The sequence below is a fragment of the Ornithorhynchus anatinus genome, chromosome 20, assembly GCF_004115215.2.
Source record: "Ornithorhynchus anatinus isolate Pmale09 chromosome 20, mOrnAna1.pri.v4, whole genome shotgun sequence".
NCBI classification, from domain to species: domain Eukaryota; kingdom Metazoa; phylum Chordata; class Mammalia; order Monotremata; family Ornithorhynchidae; genus Ornithorhynchus; species Ornithorhynchus anatinus.
This window is the reverse complement of record NC_041747.1, coordinates 20938564-20966526: the sequence shown is the minus strand read 5'-3', so window position 1 is coordinate 20966526 and position 27963 is coordinate 20938564. Positions and strand designations below refer to the sequence as shown.

The following is a 27963-nucleotide window of genomic DNA, read 5'->3' as shown; positions in this document are numbered from 1 at the left end:
ACTATGTGCAGGGCACTGTACTAAGCACAACACAACAATATAACACATTCCCTGTCCACAGCGAACTTAGTCTAGAGGGGAACACAGACATTAATACAAAAAATATATGTGCATAAGTGCTGTGGGGCTGGAGGTGGGAGTTGGCGAATACAGGAAGCGAGTCAAAAGTGACGCCGAAGGGAGTGGGAGAAGAAGACGGGGCGGGGGCCTAATCAGGGAAGGCCTCTTGGAGGAGATGTGCCTTCAATAAGGCTTTGAAGAGGGAGAGAGTCTTTGTCAGATATGAGGAGGGAGGACGTTCCAGGCCAGCGGCAGGATGTGGGTAAGTGGTCGGCGGCGGCGAGATAGACGAGATTGAGGTACAGTGAGTAGGTTGGCGTTAGAGGAGGGAAGTGTGTGAGCTGGCTTGTAGTTGGAGAGCAGTGATGTGAGGTAGGAGGGAGCAAAGCGACTGACTGCTTTGAAGCCAGTGGTGAGGATGGTTTGATGCAGAGGCGGGTGGGCAACCACTCACCGGAGGTTCCCGAGGAGTGGGGAAATACGGCCTGAACGTTTCTGTAGAAAGATGATCCGGGCAACAGAGTGAAGTATGGACCGGAGTGGGGAGAGACAAGAGGCAGGGAGGGCAGCGAGGAGGCTGATAGCGTAATCAAGGTGGGATAGGATAAGTGCTCGGATTAACGTGGTAGCAGTTTGGATGGAGGGGAAAGGATGGACCTCAGCAATATTGTGAAGGTCAAACCGCCAGGATTTAGTGAAGGATTGAATTCATTCATTCAATAGTATTTATTGAGTGCTTACTATGCGAAGAGCACTGTACTCAGCCCTTGGAATGGACAAATCGGTAACAGAGACAGTCCCTGCCTTTTGACGGGCTTACGGTCTAATCGGGGGAGACGGACGTTCAAGAACAATAGCGATAAATAGAATCAAGGGGATGAACATCTCATTAAGACAATAGCAAATAAACAGAATCGAGGCGAGGTACATTTCATTAACAAAATAAATAGGGTAATGAAAATATATACAGTTGAGCGGACGAGTACAGTGCCGAGGGGAAGGGAGAGGGGGAGGACCAGAGGGAAATGGGGGGAGAAGAGGGTTTAGCGGCGGAGAGGTGAAGGGGGGGTAGAGGGAGCAGAGGAAAAGGGGAGCTCAGTCTGGGAAGGCCTCTTGGAGGAGGTGAGTTTTAAGTAGGGTTTTGAAGAGGGGAATTGAATATGTGGGTTGAATGAAAGAGAGGATTCAAGGATGCTGCCTAAAGCAGCCGTCACCACTGCTGGATCCACTACTGGATTGTCACTTGATGGAGTGGTTTTTTCCTTGCTGATTTTTTTTTTTTTTTGCACCTGTGTTTTGATTCAGAAGCAAGTCAGTTATCATGCTTGATTTTTCCACCTTTATCCTCTTAAATGTTTACAAGAATGTATTTTGTTTCATTCTCCTAAGGATTCACAACAAAAAATTTGTGATCAGCTTCCATCCTGGATAGATCAGGAACGGAGTTGGGCAGTGGCCACTTTAAAGGTAATAGTAAGGATGGAGAATGTAATCCCTTTGGTTCTTGGATTAATATATCCAGTGATTTAGGAGTGGGAGGTCACATCACCTGATATGAATGATCCACTGTTCAAGTATTCTAACAGTAATGATTACGGTAGGTATTAAACACCGTGTGCTAAAGCATTGTGTTAAAGGTGAAGCTCACAGTGAGCGGTGAGGAGCTTATCCCCATTTGACTGATAAAGAAACCAAAGTACAAAGAGAGTGTGACTTTTCCAAGGTCACTAAGCAGATCGGGAACAGAGTGTGAACTCTAACTCCCAGGACCGTGTTCTCTCCACTGGTCCGTGGAGCTTTAGGGAACACACACTGATGCACGGGTAAGAAAACAGCAAGAAACCCACAGGCCGCTAAGACACAGATAACCCATGCATAGAGCAAATCAGCCATCAGATGATTTAAAAAAAGCCCCACTAAAACAGATTCTGCTGTTGTAGTAGGGTGAATTAGCAACTGAACGCAGAAAGATTCAACAGATAGCATTTCGTGCAAATCCTTTGAGTGCTTAACTCATCTAAATATTCATTTTTTCTTTAGCTTTTTTCAATAAATAAGTTTGTCTCCCTGATGAGACTAAGCTTTTTGAGGGCAGGAATCATCTCTTCTAACTCTTAAACTCTTAGTACAGTGCTCTGCGTAAAATAGTGGCTCAATTATTACTATTGACTTATTGGACTTATCACTATTGGATTGCTTAATTCACTCGACCGTACTTGTTTATAAGCATTCACAGTTGATAGTTGGCCGTTTCTATCCAGGATCCATCAGTGGGGGGTATTTTATTGAGCATCAACTAGGTGCACCTGAAAAAATATAATAGAAATAGAAAACACGAATCCTACCCTCAAGGAGCTGATGATTTAATGGAGTACAAAAATAGTTTAGAGAGGGAAAAGATAAAAGGCTAGGTGAATGAATAAGTGCTTACATAATAGACTGCATAAATTGATATGGAAAAAAGAAAGTGGTTGGCTCATAAGTGCTCAGGTGGGAGGATATGAGCTGAAAGAAGACAGTTAATTGAGGACTGAGCCCTGATTAGAAAGAGCTCTGAAATGCAAGTGGCACTTGCAGACAGTGAAGGAGCTGGAGAGGAAAGGTAAAAAAAAAAAGATGGAAAAGATAAAAACTTACAGGCTGCAAAGCATACCAGATATCAAGGTATGCACAGAAGTGTGACCTTGGACAAGTCACTTAACTTCTCCGGGCCTCAGTTTCCTTATCTATAAAATGGGGGTTCAATGCCTGTTTCCCTTCCTACTTAGACCATAAGCCCCAGGTGGGACAGGGGCTATCTGCTCTGATGAACTCGTAACCCACCCCTGACACTTAGAACGGTGCTTGACGCACAGTGTGTGCTTAACCAATACAAATAATAACAGTAATAGTAAGTGCTGCTGGGAGTAACTTTGGGTGAGTACTTAAGTGCTTAGGCTGTAAAGATACTTTTGTTCTCTTTCACTTTGGATGGGCTTCGAGAATGACGAAGATTCCAAATTCAAAGTGATAGTACCAATTTTATCCAATCCATTATACCTGGGACCACTTGGAATTAGTTGGCAAGGATAATAATAATAATAATTGCGGTATTTGTTAAGCACTTACTATGTGCCAAGCACTGTACGAAGCGCTGGGGTGGAGACAAGCAAATGGGGTTGGACACAGTCCCTAGCCCACATGGGGCTCCCAGTCTCAAACCCCATTTTACAGGTGAAGTAACTGAGGCACAGAGAAGTGAAGTGGCTGGCCCAAGGCCACACAGCAGAGAAGCAGCGGGGCTCAGTGGAAAAAGCACGGGCTTGGGGGTCATGGGTTCGAATCCCGGCTCCACCACTTGTCAGCTGTGTGACTGGGGCAAGTCACTTCACTTCTCTGTGCCTCAGTTACCACATCTGTAAAATGGGGGTTCAGACTGTGAGCCTCATATAGGATAACCTGATTACCCTGTATCTACCCCAGTGCTTAGAACACTGCTCTGCACATAGTAAGCACTTAACAAATGCCAACATTATTATTATAAGTGGCAGAGGTGGGATTAGAACCCATGACCTTCTGACTGCCGGTCTCATGTTCTAACCACTGCACCAGGATAGAAGAATAGAGGCTCCCCCAACATCCAAGTCATAGAATCACTCTTGAGAACTGCACTTGCCAGTTCTAACCGAGAGTTATCACAACAGCTTTTACAAATTGCTTAGAAACAGGCCATGTCTGCTTGGGACAATCTAATGGTAGGTTGAAGAAAATAATTGATTACTAATGGCAACTCTGTCATTAGCTAATGCTAGGTAAAGTTTCTGGGTACTTTGTAACCCAGTTGGACCCAGTCGAGCAGAAAAATATTCAGTTGCAATTATCTAGAAAGTAGTTTCATTGCAATATCGTTGTCTTGTCCAAATTTCCTAATGGGCCCCGGGAATTTCTGAGTGAGGGCCATGGACTTGAGGTGTGTGTGTCACTCTTCCTTGCATCCCTCCACCATTTTGCTTGGGCAGTGGGTGGTAAAGCTTGAAATGACATTTTTCAGTCAGGAAGATGTACTGACATGAGAATTTGGGAGGTGTTGACCAATCAGTGGTATTTAGTGAGCGCTTACTATATGCAGAGCACTCTTCTAAGTGCTTGGGAGAATACAATGCAAGAAAATTCATTTATTCAGTCATATTTATTGAGCACTTATTCTGTGCCAAGCACCGTACTAAGCACTTGGGAGAGTACAGTATAACAATAAACACATTCCCTGCTCAAAATGAGCTTACAGTCCATGGGGGAGACGGACTTGCATATGAATAAATAGATAATTTTTGTGTCAGCCTCGGAGTCAGGACCTTTTGAACCAGTGCCCTAAAGGTTAGCGTTGATTACCCGACTCAGTATTCTGCCCACAATGACTGTTCAATAAATACTACGGATTGACTTATTACATGGCACGGTTCCTGCTACTATGACATTGGGATTTGCCCTTCTGAGGTTCTTTGGAATAAATATTTCTTTTCTTCAAACACGTCTGTCCTGTGTTGGCAGGGCTGTAGGGTGAAGTGTTTTTATTGAGAGATCCCTTTTAGGTAAAGATAATGTTATTTTCAAAGGTTACATGTAATGACTGTTTTTAAAACTATTTGCTAATTCTGGTCGTTCAGTCTTAAAGGAAAAAAAAAAACACCTAAAGGTTATTGAATGAGCCTTATTTCCTGGAGAGAGAAGGGTTGCAGTTGTTATGCACATCTATACCTTTTAGCTATATTTTAATTAAATTTAGGAGGTTCATAGTATCCAAGGTAAGTTTATATATCATTGGTTTTATTAAGATAAAATCAAAGGGTTAGAAAATATACTCTAACTTATCCCGTTTCCTTGAGGCGGGCTACATTCAAAACAGTCCAGACAAACACTGGTCTACTCTTTAAAAAAGCAGATTCTGCCCTGAAAAAGGAGAATGCACCAATGAAACTTGGCAAAAAGCATTCTAACGTCTCACAAATCACAGTCAGACAGTTATTTCTACTATTGAAGTCAAACGATCCCCTGCTGCCAAGGCTTACGGATATCAGTTATTCATTTGCATCAGTCCAAACTGAACAAAACTCTTGGTTTCCAAAGATAAGACAAGAAAGAACGGGCTTAACCCGCAGCAGAGAGATCCATCTAATTTCCCTACTATCTACATTATCAAAAGATTCTATTAAACTGTATGTCCAAATAGGTAGCTAATTTTAATTTAAGGCAAATTGATAGATTTTTTTTAGGGTTCAGAGAGACCTACTTGAGAAAATCATGGGATGTGAAATACAAAACACATTTCAGTCGACAAACACTAAAACACCCCAGAATTGGTGCTCAGTCGAATAAATTCTACTAATTTTCCACCTAGTTGTCATGACAACACTTCCCTCGACAGGGTAAGGACAATTCTGTAGCCTTGGTGAATGAAAAGATGAACTGATTTCTTCTCGATAAAGAGGATGTTTAAAAATGCATTAACCGGGTGGAAATAGTATTTTGTATTCTTCAGTTCTGAGTTTGTTTGCTAGTCTTCCTGAACACTTTTATCTCAGAGGCAGCACAGGTCCGAGGTGAAAAGTATAAGTGCATTTCATTGTTTTTATCGATCATTTTATGTCTCCTGAAATATTTTTCCTAACTTACAAGAAAGTAGTGATGCATGACCTGTGGAGACGAGGGTGTGTAATTTTGAATAATCGCTAGAAAGCCATTGATGTGATAGAAAAAGAACTTTGTAACACAAATCCATAGTAGATCGTGGAAATATGTAGCCTAGACTCAGCTTTCAAACTGCTTGATAGAAGCTGTGGCAGTGTAGCTGCTGTCATTTAAAAATGGGCTTATGCATGTGCTTGTCTGCCTTTTAGATCTCCCTTCCAGGTCTCTATCAGAAACTCTGCCTCGAAGATGTCGGGCTGTGGCGTCCTTATTACCAGAACTCTGTTTGTGAACAAGAGTTCCCAACCATCCTCAGAAAGAAAGTGTCCCAGTTTCAACAGGTAAAACTTAGTCCTAAAGGATTTTTAAATATCCCTAAACCCATCTTCCGATTAAGAACCGGTACTGCCCTGTGGAAAAGGTGGAAAGTTGAAAATCCTAATCAGTAAATAAAATATGTGTGTTGTTGGGTTTTTTTTAGACCAAGGCCAAATGCTCGTTCTGTGACATTGGTGTTCAGGCTGACTTTTTGGTTTACTTTTTTTTTTCAATGGGATTATTTTTACTTTAGGGTAACGTGCAATTTTACCTATAATTCTATTACCATTCCCCTCTTCTTTGTGGTAACACTGTTTGTGTGTACAGCTTTGAGGAGGCTACAGAGAGATTTTTAGAAGTGCTTTAGAGGAGAGCAAAGTATCGGGTCACAGTTACTATAGATTAAGTCTGAGAGTGGGAATAGAAGTGGGGAAGGAAGAAAAAAACATTTTAAAGTGAGAGAGAAACTATCCTTAAATGATGGGCATATCTGTGGACTGCTGAGAGACAAAGGGTGATGGATAAATCGGCTTCATGTGTAGCCATCTGGAATTGGCAGCTCTATTAGAATAAACTATGGGAAGATAAGCATGGCAAGAGCATGGTAAAGCATGGTAAAACAATGGCAAATAATTGTATTTATTGAGCGCTTACCTTGTGCGGAGCACTGTACTAAGCACATGGGAGAGTACAATATAATTGACGTGTTCCCTGCCCAGACAGACTTATAGTCTAGAGGGTGAGTCAGACATTACTATAAATGAATTACGGATATGTACATAAGTGCTGCAAGGCTGGGGCGGGGGGAGTCTGGTTGTCATAGAAGGGAGTGGAAGAAAAGGAAAAAAGGGCTTAAGCAGGGAAGGCCTCTTGGAGGAGATGTGCTTTGAATAAGAAGGCTTTGAATGTGGGGAGAGTAGGTAGTTATGTCTCTGATATGAAGTGGAAGGAAGTTCCAGACCAGAGGCCGGATGTGAGCAAGAGGTCAGCGGTGAGCTAGCCGAGATCCAGGTACGGTGAGTCGGTTGGGATTCGAGAAGCAGAGTGTGCCATCTGGGTCGTAGTGGGAGATTAACAAAGTGAGGTACGAGGCCAAGGCGACTGAGTGCTTTAAAGCCTATGGAAGGGGGTTTCTCTTTGATGTGGAAGTGGACGGGCAAACACCGGAGATCCTTAGTGGGGAAATTCGGACTGAACGTTTTTGTGGAGGAAGGATCTAGGCAGCAGAGTGAAGTGTGGACTGTACTGAGGACAGACAGGAGGCAGGGAGGTCAGCAGGGAGGCTGACCCTATCAAGGCGGGATAGGATCGGTGCTTGGATTAACGTGGTAGCAGTTAGGATGGAGAGGAGAGGACGGATTTTAGCGATGTCGTGGAGGTTGAACTGACAGGATTTAGCGATGAATATGTGTGTTGAATGAGAGACGAGTCAAGGATAACGCCAAGGTTATAGGTTTGTGAGACGGGAAGGATGGTGGTGCTGTCTACAGTGATTGGAAAGTCAGGGGAAGGACAACTGCAAGGTCTGTCTTTACCAAAAAGTGAAAGGAATTGTCTGTCGTTCAGGCACAAATCTTCTCTTCCACACTCCCCGTTGTTTACACCTTCTTCCTAACCAATGATAATTCTATTTGGTCAAATTCTAGGACATGTCACAAAGTAAAGCCCCCTTGATAATATTTTCGGAGATTAAATGTTTGAGAAAAGGCTCTTAAAAAAAAAAAAAAAAAGAATAACAAATTTGGTCCATTGGTGCGTGATGTCTACAAGGTAGAGGACTGAACTCTATTTATTCTTTACTTTTTATCCCAAGGTTCTTGTGGTACAGGCTCTCAGACCAGATAGACTTCAAAGTGCCATGGCCCTTTTTGCATGCACAGCTCTGGGTAAGAATACTATTTTCATTCTGTGGAAGCCATACACACTATATCCTCTCATTTTGTTGGTTTTTTTTACATTTCCTCTGGTATAATTTTATAGAAAACATTTTAAGGTTTTCTTGTTACTTTCTACCATATCCCGTTTTCTACAAGGTGTGTTGGGCTTTTCAGAATGGCAGGTTTTTTTGAGAAATCAAAAGCCTAGATTAGGTTGTGAATTGGCCAGTGATTCACCTCATGGCTATCATCAGTGGTATTTGGTGAGTGCTTACTGGGTGCAGAGCATTGCAATAATCATAATTACTATTATTGTTTTTGTTATTGTTTAAGTGCTTACCATGTGCCAGGCACAGCACTAAGCACTGGGGTGGATACAAGCATATCGGGTTGGACACAGTCCCTGTCCCACGTGGCGGCTCACAGTCTCAATCCCCATTTTACAGATGAGGGAACCCAGTCCCAGAGAAGTGAAGTGACTTGCCCAAGGTCACACACCAGTCAAGTGGCAGAGCTGGGATTAGAACCCATGACCTTCTGACTCCCAGGCCTCTACCCACTACTCCATGCTGCTTTCTTTAAGTGTACTCTACTAAGCGTTTGGGAGAGTACAATCCAACAGAGTTGGTAGACATCTTTCCTGCCGCAACAAGCAACTGACTTCCTGGGTCTGTATTTTCCTTAACTATAAAAGGAATAGATTCCCTCCAGGGTGATAGTTCTGACTAGAAAATCAATAAATCAATAGTATTTATATACCATTGTCCTGTTTGCCCCAGTATAATTGAATTAGTAGACCAGATCCCTGCCCTCAAGAGGTCCACTCTAGCAGAGACGGACGTTAAAATAAATCGCACCCCTGCCCACTTACTTTTCCAGAGAAGCAGCATGGCCCAGAGGAAAGAGCACAGACCTGGGAATCAGAGGATCTGGGTTCTAATCCCAGCTCCTCCACTTGCCTGCTGTGTGACCTTGGGCAAGTCACTGAACTTCTCTGTGCCTCAGCCACCTCATCCATAAAATGGGAATTGAGACTTTAAGGCTTATGTGGAACAGAGACTGTGTCCAACCCAATTATCTTGACCCCATGTGGGACCCAATTATCTTGTATCGATCCCAGTGCTTAGACACGTAAGAGTGTTCAGCGAATACCGCAGTTATTATTCTTGTTTTCCATGTCCCAGCTAGAATTCGGATAGGAGAGCAAACACGGCACAAACTACTAACATTAGAATGAATTTCTTTGCCCAGATTCTCCGTCTCTGAAGCCTCAGGATCAAACCCATCCATCATTCCCGCTAGAAAACTCCACTATCAGTGGGAGCATACGGATGCACTCGTCAGTTATCCACTGCTCCATTTAGCTGTTTATTCCTTTCTCTTTCTGCCATTGCTTGTTTTGGACTGAGAATTAAGTCAGGGGAGGCTGAGCTCTCTACCACATCGATTGCATCAAAATATCGCTCTTGCAGTGTGGAAAGGCTCAGTCGTAGGCTCTGCCACAACCTTTTAGAGGTCTCTAAAGTTTTTCTAAAGTGGCAAAGGACGTCGTTTGGAAGGATTCGTGCCTCCACCGACTTGATGTCTCTCACTGCACCTTATCGACAGACATCAAACCGCGAGAGCCGTCGGATATCATTGCATCACTGGGTTTTCACGGAAAATCAATACGTGATTCCCAGAGTCAGCACAGTCGCCCTAGGGAGACCAACCTAAATAAACTCAGGCACCTATACGACAGCATCACCAGCCTTTTTTATCAGAAGCCGCAGGTCAGACAACTGCCCTGCCTAGGGAGTCAACACAGTGCCCAGTGAAATTTCAACCCAAAGCAGCCCAGCATAGAGCAGCCTAAATTTAGCATTCATTTAGTCATTCATTCAATGAATCGTATGTATGAGCTCTTGCTGTGTGCAAAGCACTGTACTAAGCACTAGGGAGAGTACAATATAACTCCCATGTTGAACTTTATGCTTCCAACCCCAGACTTCTTAGATTGTCTAAAGTTGTCTCACCCGCCTTCTTGGGATCTTGTCACTAACCAAAGTTGGAGTATCACACTATTTATACCTCTTCCTCTGCTCCACTTTGAGCATGACATTTTCCTGAATGAAGGTATATTTGATTTTAAATGTCAGCGATGACATTTTGGAATAATTGGTCCTGAGCCTCTTTTCCCCCTGACAGAGGAAAATTAAGAAATGCAGTGGGCACGGTGTAATTAGAGATATGGCTAAGGGCCGTTTCCATTTGGATATTTACCTCCTAATAAATTGAATCTTTTCTCTGAAAGTTTTTTAAAAAAATATTTCATAATGCAAGTAATTGATGGCTTCCTCAATCCTTAGAGACTCATATTTTCTATGTTAGGTAAAAACGGCTATGCCTAATCAGTACTGGTTAATGTACTAAAACGATTGAAACTCAATTTAGTATTCTGATGACCCGTCAAGACTTAGACACTGGTTTAATTTTTTTCGTCTTGTTTTTTGTTTTTTTCTTTGGAATCTGTTAAGCACTTACTATGTGTCAAAGCACTGTTCTAAGCGCCCGGTTGGGATATTTAGATCACTTTACCACTGTGAACTTCTGCTTAGGTTTAACAAATGCCAGTAGCAGGTGACCCCCATAACTATTTTAGATAATCAAAATAAATAATCAGTTTTGGCTATACTTCTCAGTTGGGCTTATCCATCCCCACTAATTAAAGTCTCATCACTCAGTAAAAGAACTGGCTAGGCGTCTATTTGTGCCGGGAGAGTTTGAAAAAACTGTCAACAAGGGCCGTGAAAAGGAATTTGGCTCTGAGCAAGGACTTAAAAGAAAATGTTGGATCTTTTGTATGTCATGAATCGCATGAGATTTTTAAAGACTTATGAAAGAAAGGTTTCATTAACACTAAATCTTCCTACATTTCCATGCTCTCTGACAGGGTCCCAGGTTTTAGCCTCCTCAATCTAATATAGAATTGCAAATAACATCCTTCTAAGTGCTGATCGGAGAACATCGCTCCATTATAATAGTAATGATAGCACTTAGCATCCATCGAGTACAGTGCACTGAAAGAAACACTTGGGAACCAAGTGTTCAACCAAGAAATGACACTTTGCCTACCCACAGGGAGCTTACAAACTAATGGGGGAGGCAGGTGTTAAAAATGTTTACAAATAGAGTAATCAAAAGAAAGTCACTGACGGCAATAAGAAATAGGCAAAAATAAATAGGTGCAAAAACGTTGGCCTTGGCCAAAGGTATGTACAAACTGGAGTTCCGGCAACTAATTGAAGAAGTATTGTTGGGGGTGAGAGGATTTTAGGAGGAATCTGTGGGAGAACTGCAGTTGGTCAGGTTAGGAAAGGCTCGAGGAACTGTGGGAAGAGAAGGAGGATGTGGTAGTTTGGAGGGATGTGCTATTCGGCAACACAATTCGTGCAGCGGCGAGAGCCGGGAGCGGGCCTCGGTTATCTCATCTGTAAAATGGGGATTAAAACTGTAAGCCCCCATAGGAAATGAAATGTGTCCACTACCCCAGTGCTTAGTATAGCATCTGGCACATAATAAATGCTTAAGAAATAACTTAGTCACCTTGGGAGTTAAGATTGCCCAGAAGGAGTTTCAATGTATTAGAGTAGTTTAAACACAAAAAATACATTTTCTTATTAACACTGACATTAAGCAGTATAAATTGTGTTTATACTAAATGTTTTCTTAAAAACCCTCTAGTAAAAAAGAAAAATGACATGTCATATGTATATTGCTCAATTTATTTTCATCAAATACTTCATGGTGGCAAGCCCTCTAAAGCAAATGGCTGCATTAATTTGATTTGAACCTTTTTAAGAACACAAATTGCGGCTCAAGTTTTCCACTGAAAATCCATTCAAAAATGCCACAGTTAAATATAACACTCATGCAGTAGCACACTGGTGTTGAAATTTGGCCTTAGGCCTTGATTTCCCGATGATTGGAGGTTGTCGAACATAACTTGAAATATCTTGCTGTGCCCCTGAGTTGATATTACAGTTTCCAGTGAACTGGATATTTCTGCAGACCTTCATTTTCTTATCTTGTTCAACACGGCCACACTCATGTTCCCACCGGCAAAGGATGGCTTTTTTAAAATCTAAAAGTGCCTCGGAATAACCGGAGTTCTCATTCAGATGATTTTATAAGTCTGAATATGGACACTGATAATCAGGGAAGCAGGTAGAGTCCATCAAAATGAGGAGTGAGCCTACTGTTGTTGTTCACTCCTAGGAATCTGAAAATTATCAGTCAGTGGTATTGGAGTGCTTACTTCATGCAGGGCACTGTTCTAAACGCTTGGGCTAGTAGAATACAACAGAACTGGTAGACACATTCCCTCTCCACAAGAAGCTCACCGTCTACAGTTGCGGCTATTTTCTCTATAAAGTGTGAGGAATTTTAGATACCAATAATGTGCTATTCAATCCAGTAAATAGGAACAGTCATAAATAATTCAGCCCATTTATCCTCTTAGGGTTTAGAAGAAGCCAAGAAGAAGGTCTTATTAGGCTCTGCGATATTCTCCCAAGCACTCAGTGCAGTGCTCAGCACAGAGAAAGCACTCAATAAGTACCGTCCATCCCCCCATTGTTGTAACGTATGTTGTCCTTTGTACCTCTTGAATTGTGCAATTTGTAGGACTGCTCTGGGAAATATTTCAATTCATTTCTCTCAGCGAGCAGAGATGAATATAATTGTCTTTATTTCTTTATCATTTTAGGAATCAAAGAGTTATCTCCACCCCCTCTGAATTTGAAACGGTTGTACAGGGAGACCCTGGAGATTGAACCCATCTTGATCATTATTTCACCTGGGGCTGATCCTTCCCAAGAACTACAAGAACTTGCTAATGCTGAAAGAAGTGGAGAATGTTATCATCAGGTTGACATTAAACATTTGCTTCTTCTAGCTATCAATCAAGTGAAGTGACTTGCCCACAGTCACAAAGCAGACAAGTGGCAGAACCGGGATTAGAACCCAGGTCCTTCTGACTCCCAGGCCCGTGCTCTATCCACTAGACTATGCTGCTTCCAATGTGTATTAGCCATGTTTACTTCCACTGACATCCCTTAGAGGAAAATCTGTGTTGCCTAAAACTAGTATGGAATGTCATTCAAGTCCAGAATTCAAACTGGTCTGAGAGGAGCCAAGAAAATTGAGAGTTTTAGACAGAATTAATATTGGTTCTCAGCGGTATCCGATACATAATTTTCCCAGTTATTTAAAAACTTAAAATGCTGTAATTCATGTGAATCTTTTGTCATGTCAAACCAAGTTTCCTGTTTCCAGCAGCTTCAAATACCCTTGTTCCCTAATAAAAGACCTAGCTCCCAGAGACTGTGGCCCTTTTTATGACTCCACTATTTTCCCCTGCTAGGAGAACCATTTGGTATCAATTTTCTCTATTTTACATTATGAATCTAATTAAATTAACCTTTAGGAGATGTTTTGTTTATTCCAAACAATATCTATCTCCTAAAGCACTGGAGAGAAGAGAGGATGTCGTTTTTTCTCTACTGTAGCAGAGAGTCCTTTATTTTGAGAAAAGCAACAACCTCTAAGAGTCCAGAGATTGAGGGCTCTTGTCCCATCTTTTCTGATTATTTTTCCTGCAAGCAGCAGGTTGAGGATGGCTTGGGAATTTGACGACAAGTTAAATTCAGAATTATTTCCAACAGTTATATTTTAAAATCTGTTTCAGGGGGTCGTTTTTACAGTTCTTTCCTTTGCCCCCTGAATATTTCTTTCCATACATCGTATTTACCTGTAAATTTATTGTTGGTGATCTATTAGAATGCTAGCCACTGAACAGTAAGGAAGAGTAGTAAATAAGCTCGCACATGTTACAAAATAGCCAGACAAAGTAAGCATAGCCACTGTCCTAAACAAAATGGAAAAATGGAAAATGTCATTATTTATGCATTATGCTATGTATTCTCCTCCCCCCCCCCCTTTTTTTCAGGTTGCAATGGGCCAGGGGCAAGCTGATCTAGCCATACAAATGCTAAAAGAATGTGCACAGAACGGAGAATGGCTCTGCTTAAAGAACCTGCATCTTGTGGTTTCCTGGCTGCCCATTTTGGAAAATGTAGGTTTATATGTAACATTGGTGAAAAGATTACTTTTCCCCAATTCAGACAGCTTCAGTTTGAATAGGTCCAGGACCCAGAGAGCATAGCTATCTCTTGATTCATGAATTTACTGTGAACCTTTTAGTAGGGGCTGGAACTCAAGGCTCATGGACTTATTTCAAGCTTTTCCATCAGCTCTCCAGAAGATCCTCTTGGCTTGCAGTCTTAATTTGATTCAGGCATATTTATTGAGTGCTTACAGGGTGCAGAGCACTGTATTAAGCGCTTGAGAGAGTGCAGCACAACAACAGAGAGACATTCCCTGCCCACAACCAGTTCACAGTCTTATGTCTGTGTTTTAATGTTCAGCTAACTTGTGGATGAAGTCTAATCAGACTTAACAAATAACTAGTAGCCAAATATTTTGCAAACAAGATACTCATATAAGACACGGTTTTGTTGAATGATGATAATTGAAAAGACTAGAAAACACAGGATTGTTGGTAGCATCTCTCTAGGAAACAGTGAGTGTATATTTAATGAGGCCATGATTGTCAGCATATAGATCCTATTAATATCAATTTGTTTGTATTTTTAGTAAAATTGTGGATTTGTGAAATGGAGAATTTTGACCAGAATAGAAGATGCATACTTTTAGACTGGTCATGAATCACACTTGGGGGGCGGGGGAACCCCCCACAAAAACTCCCATTTTATTTTTTTTTAACCACTGAGGCTTCAATCAGATGAAATCTCACAAGATTCCCTTAGCCTGTCTCAATCTATCATCACTGGGCTTATTGAGTTTTTGGTTTCTGTTAGTTATGAGGTTAAATAAAGACTTGCTCCAGGCTCTGACTAATCTGTAATTTGCTCTAGTCAGTTTCTGGCTATGGTCAGAATTGTAAGAGTCACTGCTGTGAAACACCCCTTGTCAAACCAAATCCCACAGAAATTCATTCTCATAGTATACATTTTTCTAATAGACCAGGGTCTCAGTTTTTATCTCTTAAACAAGTGATGTGTGTGTGCGGTGCAATTTTTTTTTTAAGGAACTGAATACACTCCAACCAAAAGAAAACTTTCGCCTGTGGCTCACTGCCGAAGTTCATCCCAAATTTACTCCCATCTTACTTCAGTCAAGTTTGAAGATAACCTATGAGGTAATGTTTTGGTCATAAACTTAGATGCCTGTTGGGTGAATGTAAAATATTGATCCAGTTGTAGGTTTTGCAAAACTGCATAGTCTAAAAACCTGTTGGACAGACAACAAACAGGTTAATTCTCTTCTCTTCTTTCTTCTCCTCTCTCTTCTCTTCTTCTCCCATCTCATCATTCCCCCTAGCTTGGGTTAATTTACCCACAGATTTTTTTAAAATGATTTACCCTGCAGATCTCACTCATAACTATGACCCATATTCATCACTCAGTTGTATTTATTGAGTGCTTACCATGTGCAGAGTACTGAACTAAGTGCTTGGGAGAGTACAGTACAGCAATAAACAAACACATTCCCTGCCCACAACAAGCTGAAAGTTTAGAGGGGGAGACTGACATTAATGTCAATAAATAAATTACAGATATCAATTACAGTTTGTGTCAAGCCCACCACAGTCTGTTGTAAACTCCCCAAGGGCAGGGATTGTGTCTTTTACCTCTATTGTACTTTTCCAAAAACTTAACACAGTGCTCCGCACTTAGCAGACACTCGATAAATACCATCAGTAGATTTTGGATCTCCCCTGAACTCTCTCCAAGGAATCTGGGCTGGTCAGTCAAGTTTTAGGAAGTCTGGACTTGCATCAGGTAGCTGGAAAAGTCTCAGAAATGGCAATGTTCTGGAGCCCATTCTGAATCTGATGGATCTACACAAACTCATAGCACGGGACAATCCTAGGGGCTTTGAAACTACCCGGCCTGGAGGCTGGGAGGGTGTAGGTCCTATGGACAGTGTGATTGCCTGACTGGCTCCATGCCTAGTTTTGGATGGCATAAATGGCCCAGGGCCTTTTAATTCAGCCATGCCAAATAGCCTGGTGCAGTAAATCATTTAAAGCACCCCTTTGGAGGGTATCAGATTGTTGGAGCAACTTCCCCAAAGATTTATAGTGTAGTCTTTTTCAGATAAATCATAAATGACAACTTGCTTGGGTCTCAGTTCCTTACAAAGGGAGTAGAAATAACTAACGCCGGGTAGTGAAGAGTAATGGTCTTATAGCTCACCTTGAGATCCTTGGATGAAAAGCTTTAAATACATTTTTTCCTATTTGGAGAAAAATATCAGGCAGCCCTTCCTTTGTAATATTTCAGTGATATTTGAAAATTCAGTTGTAACTTTTAATTAAAATTTCACTTCAAAGCTAAATATTTCATGAAATATGCCAAAAAGGTGGGGAAATGAGTAAAAATCCTTTTTTTTTTTTTTTTTAACTTTCCAGGCACCCCCTGGTTTGAAGAAGAACCTAATGCGAACTTATGAATCTTGGACTCCTGAGCAAATTAATAAAAAAGATGTTTTGTCTCGAGCACATGCTCTCTTCAGCTTGGCTTGGTTTCACGCTGCCTGCCAAGAAAGAAGAAATTACATTCCTCAAGTAAGCAAAAGAATTTCTTGGAAGGGATTTGTTTCTATGGAATCTTTTCATGAAAATATTTCTGTACTGGGGCAGATAAATCTGGCCATTTCTACAAAGATCAGAGAAAATTTAGCTATTTAGCTAGAGCCTGCATCACCCAAGAGATACCTTTTTAAAGAAGAGTCTTCGTGATTGCCACAAAAATAATTCTATTTAAAAGCCACTCCAGGATGTAGTGAAAATGTTGAACATTTTAAACAAAGGGGTTAGAAGTGTGCGGAGAAGAAAATGAAGAAATTAAATCACAAACTTCTCGTAAAGATTGGAGCGAGGGAAATGAACTCATGTCTTGTTATCGGGATCTAATGATCAATGGCATCATCAATTTAATGGAATTAACAAATACCTTTAATCTCAATTTTCTAAAAGACATGACTTAGCTGGGTTTGTTTTTGTTTGTTTTTTTTCCCAACAAATAAGCTTTACCAACAGAGTGATACCGAAGGTATTAAATTAGATTAGATCTTTTTGGGGAAAATTCATTACCATGAGGTAGGATTTTTGCAAACAGACTTGAAAGACAAGACCTTTATTAGCCCACAGTCATTTGTCTTTCTATCTACTGTGAAACATATATGAAGACCAATAAATCTCATTCACTCTTGCTTTTCTCTCTGAATATTCCCTGGCGTGTCTCTTCTGCATGCCTAGGGCTCCCCAATAATATTAAACCCAAAACACAATTCACTTTGACCTCATTTCATGTTGGTTAGAAATTGAAAAATAATTGGCTGTGATTAATGTCCTGTATTATACTGATGATAATGGTGCTATTTGTTAAGTGCTTACAACGTGTCAAGCACTCTTCAAAGCGCTGGGGTAGTTACAAGGTAATCAGGTTGTCCCACTTGGGGCTCACTGTCAATCCTCCTTTTCCAGATGAGGTATCTGAGGCACAGAGAAGTTAAGTGACTTGTCCAAGGTCACATAGCAGACAAGTGGCGGAGCTGGAATTAGATCCCACATCCTCAGACTCCCAGGCCCGTGCCACTTCCACATAAAATGTATACAATGAGTTTAAAATTCCCTCTAGCCACCCAAGAGGAGTCTTCAGGTGGATATACAACTAAAGATGGCTTTATTAAAACAGAATCTTCTAGTTTCTGCCTATATAATATGTGACATAGTCAAAGTACACTACTCATATATCTTAGAAGGCAGAGAACTAGTTACATATAAATCACCCACATGAACAAGCAAATCTAGATTAACTAAATCCTTCCTTAAGGTGTATCATAACAGTCAAATGAATTTGTTTAAATCTTAAGTTTAAGAATTGGCACAGTTACAGCATTCACTAATGCCGTGAATACAAGAGTCAGTAGGTTTAAAGTACACCTCTCCCTTTTCATTTTCCTTTTTCTTTTTGAATGGCAGGGTTGGACCAAGTTTTATGAATTTTCTTTATCAGACCTCCGGGCAGGATATAACATTATCGATCGGCTCTTTGACGGTGAGTTTTTTACTGATGATTCTTTTCTCATTGTAAACCAGTGTTTCTTAATTTTTAAAAAAGAAAAAGTCTCTGGGTATCTTGCTGGCCTTAATGACATAATTTGGGGTGGGGTCATAGGGAGAATTCTGGTCAGACCCTCAAGGTTTTAAACGAGCCTCACCTAACCTCTTAAAATGTTTAAGAAATGAGGTTAAGAAGTGATGGAGTTCTCGGGGTGTAATTAGGCATTCTGTGGGGCTCAATTTCAGACTTGTGCTGGAATGGAAGTTTGGAGGATTGAGCCCAGAAAGCCAAGTTAAGTCTCTGCAATCGTTGCCCCAGAGAGCAAGTATCCTGGAAGATATAAACAGTGTGGGCCATATCACACTTGCATTTAATCCCCACACAACCCCTTGCATTTGATTGGCTTAAGCCTGAGGCCCTTCTGGGACAAGGGTTAGACATTGCCTCAGGGTTTTACGTCTGTAATTAAGAACTAGAATGGTATTTAATACTGTCAACACATTTGAATCTTGGAAAATTCATGAGCCAGTTTGTTTTCCATAAAATTTTCACATCTCTGGAATTCTCTCATAGCCTAACTTTGTCGTTAGGACCTAGGGCATTCTTTATGTTTTGGAGGTATGTTTTGGAGTTCTCCCCTAAAGGGCCGTTTGATCGTTCTGGTTCATCTAGGGCTGGGATCCTTTTTCCTAATTCTGTTGACCTCTCCCAAGCACTTAGTACTGTGTTCTGCTCACTGGTGCTCAATAAATACCTCTGATTGATAATTCAAAGTGTTTTGGTATTGGTTCATATTTATATTAATTATGGTATTTAAGTGCTTATTATATGCCAAGAATTTATTAAGCACTGGGGTAGTTAGAGAATAATCAGGTCGGACACATACCCTATCCCACATGGGACTCACGGCCTAGGTGGGAGGAAGAACAGATACTGAATCCCCATTTTAGAGATGGAGAAACTGCGGCCTAAAGAAGTTGTGACTTGTCCAAGGCCATACCGCAGATGGGTGGCAGAGCCGGGATTAGAGCCCAAGTCCTCTGACTCGCTGGCCTCTGGTCTTTCCCCTAGGCCAGTTGTTGCTATGTGATCATAAAATTATATTTCTTATACATTTTAATCACTTTTGTGATATGTCTATATTGTTTTGGTCAATTTTTTGGATCCTGGGAACACATTAATTTACTCTGCATTATTTTGTATGGGACTGCAGTATGGGCAGGGAATGTGTTTATGGTTTAATTATACTCTCCCAAGAGCATAGTACAGTGCTCTGCTTACAGTAAGTGCTCAAATACGATTAAATGAATCTCTGAAGACTTGGTGTAGTGTTCTTCTGATGTGGTTGCCCTAAGGCATCAGGTTGGTTTAATAATTGTGGTCTTGCTTAGTGCTTGGGGTAGATACAAGGTCACCAGGACGGACACAGTCTCTGTGATATATAGGAAGGAGAACAAGATTGAGGAGATTGAGGCATTGAGAAGTTGTGACTTGCCCAAGGTCACACGGCAGATAAGTGGTCAAGCTGGGATTAGAACCCAGGTCCTCCGACTCCCAAGCCTGTGTTCTTCCCAGTAGGCCAAAGCTAACGAAAATATCTAAATTCACAGGTACCAAAGATTTTCAGTGGGAATTTGTGCACGGATTGTTGGAAAATGCTATTTATGGAGGCCGCATAGATAACTACTTTGATCTGAGAGTCCTCCGGTCCTATCTGGAACAGTTTTTTAATTCCTCAGTGATCAGTGGCTCACATCACGGGAGGAAGAAAAGCGGTTTCCCTAATTCCATCTCATTACCTAATTCCTGCAACATTTTGGTAAGTAGTTTTGAAGTATTCATCTGCATTTTTTAAAATAGGTCTTATTTCCTTGTTCAGGATTATGAAGTTAATAGTAACTAATTGTGTGGTATGTTATTCGTGAATGCCAGAACATAAGGAGAAGTAAAATTTAACTAAGCTAAGAAATGTTTCAATGCCCGGGAATGTTTCTCTGAAATGCCACGAAAGGGAATGTTATGATTTGGATCTCGAACCAAACCAATGCAGAGCTCAAGTTAACCACCAAGGGGCTAAGTTTACTACTATCTATAAGAAAATTGAAAGGAAAATCCATAACAGATTATGAGAGAAATTGAGAAATGCTAGAAGGTTGAAAAAGACTTTCAAAAGATCCATGAACAATAGTTTCGAGTTGAGTTTTGAGGGGGAACTGTTAGGAACGCTAAGTGGTTCTTCCTTAACTACATGTTCAGTAGGTCCAGGATGAGATTTAGGTTAGGGGTATGAATTTGATGCATCCCTAACTACTAGGATCAATGCAAGAAAGGCAACAGTCTCACTGTTCCTCCAGGATCTTTTGATGCCATTATCTGAAGCGGAATCCTGAACAAAATTGGCTGTCGATTTGATCCGTTGGGAAGCTTTTCAGGTGGTTCAGAGAGTACAGTAGATTTCATTAAGATGTCGATATAATAGAGGCAACTTTGCCAGCCCACAATAAACTTACGATCTAATGGGGACACAGCCACATAATGATTAAAGAGAAGAGGAAAAAGTGCTGAAGTAGCAGAGTATGCGAGTTCGATACGTGTAGAAACGTGCCAGCGGAGGCTATGAATGCAGAAGTCCCGAGTCGATAGGATGATGTAACCACAGAAGGAAAAAAAATGATCCCAGACGGCCTCCTGGAGGAGGTGGGATTTAGGGAATCCTCGAATATGTGGTAGAGCTGAGACTTGTGAAGCCTCAATTTCCCTAGTCTGTGAGCACCAAGTGGATTAAAAAAGAGAAAGAGTCTCAGGCATGAGAGGTGTGAACAAGGGGGAAGAAGCAGAGTGAGAAAATGAGTTTTGGAGTGATAAAGGAGTAGATAGGTAGGAATAGGTATCGTAAATTCCAGTTTCAATGTTTCTGTGGGCATTTCTATTTGATGTGGCTCTCCCTTCTCTTAATTACCCCAGCCCCTTTGAATTGAGTGGAACTTGATTAAATATAGGGAATGATAGTGGGGAAAGCTAGACATTCTCTGTGTTGAGTCCAAGAACTTACATTAGCGTTGCCAGGACAGTTTCTAGGAGCAAATTTTCCATTTATTCCAATGGAAAATTCCATTTTGTAAATGCTCACCTTGTGCAGACACTTTGAAATTTGTTTTGGAGAATAAATTTTGGGTAAATGGCACTAAAAGAGAAAGTGCAAATGATTTTCAAACCATCAAGAAAATGTGGAGGTACAGCTTTTGAGAGCATATCAACATTAGGTCTATGTGCTTTATTTTAAGATAGTGGATATTTGGGGGATGTCAGCAAATTAACAATCTCTATTTCGTATGGAATAGTAGCTGGCTGCATGTAGATGCTACTAAAATTGAAAGTATATTTCCCCAAAATGTGTATCACAACAGAAGGAAATAACACTTGTAAGTGCTTTGTGATGTTAACAGCAAAACGCTTTGTAGAACAATTCATTTGTACTTTATTACCTGAGACAAAACAAATTCAAAAAACTCTTGCTTCGAATCATTTTAGTCGCATTACTGAGTTCAAATATGTTTGGAGGCACTGAAGTAAGGTTTCCACTGAAGGAGGATATCAAATTCCTTCATCACAGTTGTCCCTGCTGTGCTCTTTAAGCTGAGGTTGTATAACCCTGGAAGGGGTTTTGGCAGAAGTAGGGCAAAGTGAGGTCTACAATATAAGAATTCATATTAATTATCAATCATCATTAATACAATAATACATTCATATTTGCATAGCATTTTAAATATCAGTACTTGCTGATTTTTGTTACTTTTAAAATGCCAAATGCAACCTCTGTTTCAGTCAAGGGTATTTATTGAGCGCTTACTGTGTGTAGAGCCCTGTTCCAAATGCTTGAGAGAGTACAGTTCAACAGAGTTGGTAGATGTTTCCTGCCCACAATGAGCTGACAGTCTGTATGCTTCTTTAGGACTATCGTGCTGTAATTGAAAGCCTTCCGGAAGATGATAAGCCCGGTTTTTTTGGTTTGCCTGCCAATATCGCCCGCTCGTCTCAACGCATGATCAGCTCTCTGGTAAGCTTTTACAATTTGTGCTGCTTGAATAAGTTCATATTCAATCATATTTATTGAGCGCTTAATATGTGCTTACTGTGGTAAGCGCTTGGGAGAGTACAATATAATAAACGGACACATTCCCCTCCCATAATTAAGAAGGGCATTCTGAATCATCGCCATCAGAGATGAATATGAATATGATCCCTGAATATGGTGGTTTGGTTGAAAAAAGCAAAGCAGTGAGCCATTCTCAACTCGATTTCCAGACGTTTTAAAAGACCTTTACCTCATTCTGTAATTTCTGAGGCCATATGAAGAATTTGAGCAATGATTCTTCCTGAGGCTTAATGTCATCGATCATTGCTGAGTCAATATTGTGCTCTTCCTTCTGTTTACCCTTTTTTAAAATGGGTACAATTGTCTATATTCTGTTTTAATGTTAATGCGATTTTCTTCCACTTCGCTACTCTGTGCTGTGGTGTCAACTTGGCCGTGGCATCGTATCTACTGCTTAAGCAGTCATTGATCAATCAATCCATTGTACTTATTGAGCAGTTACTGTATGCAGAGCATTTATACTAAGTGCCTGAGAGAGTACAATATGACAGTATACCTCAGTTAACCTCATCTATAAAATGGGGAATAAAACTGGGAGCCCAGTGAGAGACAAGGGACTGTGTCCAACCTGACTTGTATCGACTCCAGGGCTTAGAACAACGCTTGGCCCATAGTAAGTGCTTAACGAGTACCAGGATGATGATTATTATTATTACTATGAGGAGAAGAGATCGGAGGCAGAACAGGCCAGGAAAGATGCAACCTTAAAACCCAACACAGCCTAAAAGACACCAGAGGCTCCAAGTCTTGGCAATAATGGAGGAGACTGAGAGCATCTGGGAGCAAGTCGGTGATCTGAGGGAAAGCGGCGGTTAGCACAGTGCCCTTCTCAGCCGGGATGGAGAGGTCCGGGAGCACCCGGAAACCTCTTTTATGCCGACGGGCACGGAACATGCCGGGAGCGGAGACTCTGAATCTCGATGTTGAAGGCAGTTACGGAACTGTTTTTCTTGGTGGTGATGGAAGAACTTTGGAGTGGATTTTCTCTCCGTCCCTGTGTGCAAAGTGCATCTCGGGAACGGAGACCCTTTGAGACGGGAGGGAAGGCGAGGGTTACCATGGGGATTTTTCTCAGTGGCGAAGGAGGGGTATGAGGGTGGATGGGAACAGTTATTTCCATCACGGTGTGTGCCAAGAGCAGGGACCCTCGGCGGGAGGGAAGACGGTGGTTACCATGGCGCTTTTTCTCAGCAGTGATGGGAAAAAATCCAAGAGTGTGCGAGAGCGGTGAACACAGAGACTGCCTAGAGTGGGGGCCCTCAGCGATGAAAGGGAAGTTACCTCGATTTGCTCTTCTGTCCAGAGGAGTCTGAGAGCAGGCCAGAGCAGCTTTTCTCCACAGCACAGCATGAACAGGGCTTGTCGGGAAGAGGGAACCTTGCTTGCTGTGGGCAGGGAACATCCTGTTTATTGTTATACTGTACTCTCCCAAGCGCTTAGTACAGCGCTCTGCATACTGTAAGCACTCAGTACATTAGATTGAATGAAAGGCATGAGGGAGGATGGCGGGTACTGTGGTGTAGGGGTATTTAAGTGCTTACTATGTGCCAAGCACTGTACTAATTGCCGGGTCAGAAAAACTATGGCCATATTTTTCCACTGGGTAATATTTCTGGGCATTCACAGAAACAAACGTGGTTTTGGTGCTAAGAGAATGTAGAAAGAGAGTGTGAATCTGTGTGTATGAGGTATGTGAAGTGAAGTGTGCCATCAACTTCCAGTTTTCTTGAACATAAGATTAAAAATAAGATGTTAACATGGACAATGTTGTTAGCAATATAAAGGTTGGAAAAAAAGCAAGTAAATGCATTCTTCTTTTTTTCCCTTACATTGATAATCTCAGAATTAAAATTCGTGGACTGATCAAGTTGGACACCTACAGCTTTACAGGATTTTGCTTTAGGCTCATCTAAATCTGTTGCATTTCCACTCTACCAACAAAGCCTTTTTCATTCATTCAATTATATTCACTGAGTGTTTATTGTGTGCAGAGCAATGTACTAAGGACTTGGAAAGTACAGTGTAGCAGAAACAATCCCCGCCCATACCAGGCGTACAGACTAAAAGACTGTTTCCTATTTGTGCTGTCAAAAAAAAAATCTCTCAACCTTTTTTCTGAGAATATATTATGCACCAGTCACATCTATTAAGCAGTTGGAATATGAAGTAATTGAGGCTTGGAGAGAGAAAAGATGTTTACTTCAAATTTAGGTATGAAGATTTTAAAATAGGTCTTCCTCCCAACAAACCTGAAATTTTGCTGTGCAATTCCATTCAGTAGTTCACTTATTCTTCCAGGGAGAATCCTGGGCAAACAATTCCCCGGAGGAAATGTGAGAAGTCTAGCGTAACTAGATAGTTGGCTTTTGGGGAAAAAGGTCAACCACTGCGCACATACTTTAAATAACCAGAAGCCAAATAATTAGGAATCTGGAGCTCTGTACCTCATTCTGCATCCCTTGGGGCTGTTCTCAGGCAGCTGCCCCACCATCCAAGCGCTAATAATAATAATTGTGGTACTTGTTAAGCGCTTACTCTGTGACCAGCACTGTACTAAACGCTGGGGTGGATACAAGCAAATGGGGTCGGGCACAGTCCCTGTCCCACATGGGGCTCACAGGCTTAATCCCCATTTTACAGATGAGATAACTGAGGCACAGAGAAGTTAAGTGACTCGCCCAAGATCACACAGCAGAGAAGCGGCAGAGCTAGGATTAGAACCCACGACCTTCTGACTTCTGGGCCCGTGCTCTATCCACTACTCCATACAGCTTCCCTAGCTCCACTGAGTCCCAAGATCTCAGTGAAAGTAATAACCCACCAAGTAAGCCTTCCACGATGCCCTTCATTTGAGAAGTATGGTGGAGAGCTGCAGTAGTTCAAATGAAAATATTTTCCAGTTCGGACATTTTGTTGGGGAATTGTCATAAGACGAGCTAAAAGGTAGAAGTGAGGGAACCGTTGCCTTGGTTTCCGTCATTTTGAATGGCGGCTGCGCACGGGTCCCAGGCATGCCACCTTGCTGACCTCAATTTATCCGAGTCGCTAAGGTGGAAGGCAGATGGCAGATCCAAGATCAAATTGTCATGTAAACCTGACAAGCCGCCGTGACCCGATTTGGAGATTTCTGAGAGAACAGTCTGTCTCCGGGGAGTGGGGGCCACAGAAGGAGTCAGTGAGTGTGGAAACCAGGGATTCAAGGAAAGAGAGCGGCTCCAGCTGCTTGTCTCCTTTGGCAGTCTTGTATTCTCCCGACAGCTTCCTCTAGGGCTTCCTTTCAAGCCTCGCTTTTGGCCGGGGTTGGCTGGTCATCCCTTAAATTGATAATCTTGTTGTGGGCAGGCAACATGTCTCATATTTTTGTGTTGTACTCTCCCAAGTGCTTTGCACACCGTAAACCCTCAATAAATGTGATTGATAATAAATCAGACCCTGATGCCTTCCAATAGGAAGGGCTATTTTTTTTTAAATAGCTTTTGATAATTGCTATGGGCCGGGCACTGTACTAAACTCTGGCACCTTAAACCCTCAATAAATGTGATTGATAATAAATCAGACCCTGATGCCTTCCAATAGGAAGGGCTATTTTTTTTAAAATAGCTTTTGATAATTGCTATGGGCCGGGCACTGTACTAAACTCTGGGTTAGATACAAGAGAATCAGGTTGGATATAGTCCGTATCCCAAGAGGGACTCACAGTCTTAGTCCCATTTTACAGATGAGGTAACTAAGGCCCCGAGAAGCTAAATGATTTGCCCAAGGTCACATAACAGAGAAGTGTGAGAGCCAGGATTAGAACCAGTGTCTTCTGACTCCCAGGCCTGGAATCTTTCCACTAGACCACGCTGCCTCTCTTTAACGTTTCCTCCTGTTTAGTTCCCTTGGCTCTTAATATTGATTCAGGAGCTAAGAATCTGTATTATTTTTTATCATTTTTTGAAGCCCAAATTTCCTTCATTTATACCTTTGCCACGCTAGAGTAGCACATCTTTAGTTCTCTTCAAGCTCAAACCTACTTAATTGAAATCAGTTCAGACAGTTTTGGGTGAATTTCCTGAAATTACCACTCACGGGCAGGCCACATGTCTACCAACTCCTATATTGTACTCTCCCAAGTGCTTAGTACAGTCAACTACATAGAGTAAGTGCTTCTTATTTATGAATTTCTCCACATATAACATGGCCCACTAAAGCGCAGTCCCCATCTTATATTTTTCCCAAGTTTATTTTCTTTCTCTCCTGGGAAGAGATAATATTTAAACACTTGGCAAATCCGCCTCTGCAGAGCGGTAGCCAATAGGAGGATTCTTGCTCCTGCAGCCTGACTGTTTTGCAAGGCTGAATAGAGAGATTTGGTGCAGACCAATGCAGCAGGCTGCAGAGACGCAGGCAGCCTTACAGTCATCTTCACTAATTCCTGCTGAACACCAAAGATCAGAGAGACACAAGGGGATATTTACCAAAAAGAAAAAAACATTCCTAAATCAGTTGCCCACAAGAATTTAAAATACTTTCCTTCTCAGACTCAGTGTAAGTCAAAGCATCTGATTTTGGAAGAGGATTACAGATTGGAGTTTTGGTTCCTTGTTCTGTGGGTAAACCTTCTTTCTTTTCTAAGTCTGTACTTTTAAAACATGAAACTGTTTCAAGGATTCATTTCCTCGTTTGTAATCTTTCTGCGAGGTACGTCGGTCTACCCTAGGAACCCTGGTGGAGGGAAGATAAGCTTCTTTTCAAGGTAGTGGCAGAACTGTGATCTAGGTCTTCAGCCTTTTGATTGCTAGGAAAGGGCTTCTCCCATTAGGTAAGTAATTCTTCAAAGTTTGCAAACGGCAACACCCTCGAGTGCTTCATATTAAACCTCCATCTTGCCTCCATCTCATTCCCACCACAGAACAGGAGAAAAGGTCTCATGGTGTAGTGGAAAGAGCAGGACAGGAAGCCAGAGGACTTGAGGTATAATCTCAGCTGTGCCCCTTGCCTACTTTTGTGACCTTGGCCAAGTTACTTAACTTCTCTGTACCTCAGTTTCCTCATCTGGAAAGCAGGAATCATTTTCCTTCCTACTTAAACTGGGTGCCTTTGTTTAACCTAATTATAATAATGATAAGGTTGGTATTTGTTAAGAGCTTACTATGTGCCAGGCACTCTTCTAAACACTCACGTAGATACAAGATATATGTCCCATATAGGGTTTACAGTCTTAATCCCTATTTTACAGATGAGGTCACAGAGGAGTCAGAAGGATCTGGTTTCTAATCCAAGCTCTGCCACTCATCTGCTGTATGACCTTGGGCAAGTCGCTTCACTTCCTCTGTGCCTCAATTCCCTCATCTGTAAAATGAGGATTAAGACTGTGAGCCCTAAGAGAAGCAGCGTGGCGCAGTGGAAAGAGCATGGGCTTTGGAGTCAGGGCTCATGAGTTCGAATCCCAGCTCTGCCAGTTGTCAGCTGTGTGACTGTGGGCAAGTCACTTAACTTCTCTGTGCCTCAGTTCCCTCATCTGTAAAATGGGGATTAAGACTGTGAGCCCCACGTGGGACAACCTGATTCCCCTGTGTTTACCCCAGCGCTTAGAACAGTGCTCTGCACATAGTAAGCGCTTAACAAATACCAACATTACTATTATTAAGAGCACAGGCTTGCGAGGCAGAGGTCGTTCGTTCTAATTCCGGCTCCGCGACTTGTCAGCTGT

The 27963-nt window shown here is 41.7% G+C and overlaps 1 protein-coding gene across 1 annotated transcript in view; it reads left to right on the top strand.

Annotated features, from left to right (window-relative positions):
* DYNC2H1 (dynein cytoplasmic 2 heavy chain 1) overlaps positions 1 to 27963 on the top strand; it is a 194561-nt gene that overhangs the window by 103770 nt on the left and 62828 nt on the right. Inside the window, 10 exon segments of the mRNA XM_007666838.4 lie at positions 1450 to 1527; positions 5934 to 6065; positions 7856 to 7928; positions 12667 to 12827; positions 13909 to 14034; positions 15070 to 15180; positions 16456 to 16611; positions 18031 to 18106; positions 19723 to 19931; positions 22065 to 22169. Coding sequence (XP_007665028.2) covers positions 1450 to 1527; positions 5934 to 6065; positions 7856 to 7928; positions 12667 to 12827; positions 13909 to 14034; positions 15070 to 15180; positions 16456 to 16611; positions 18031 to 18106; positions 19723 to 19931; positions 22065 to 22169 — 1227 coding nt within the window.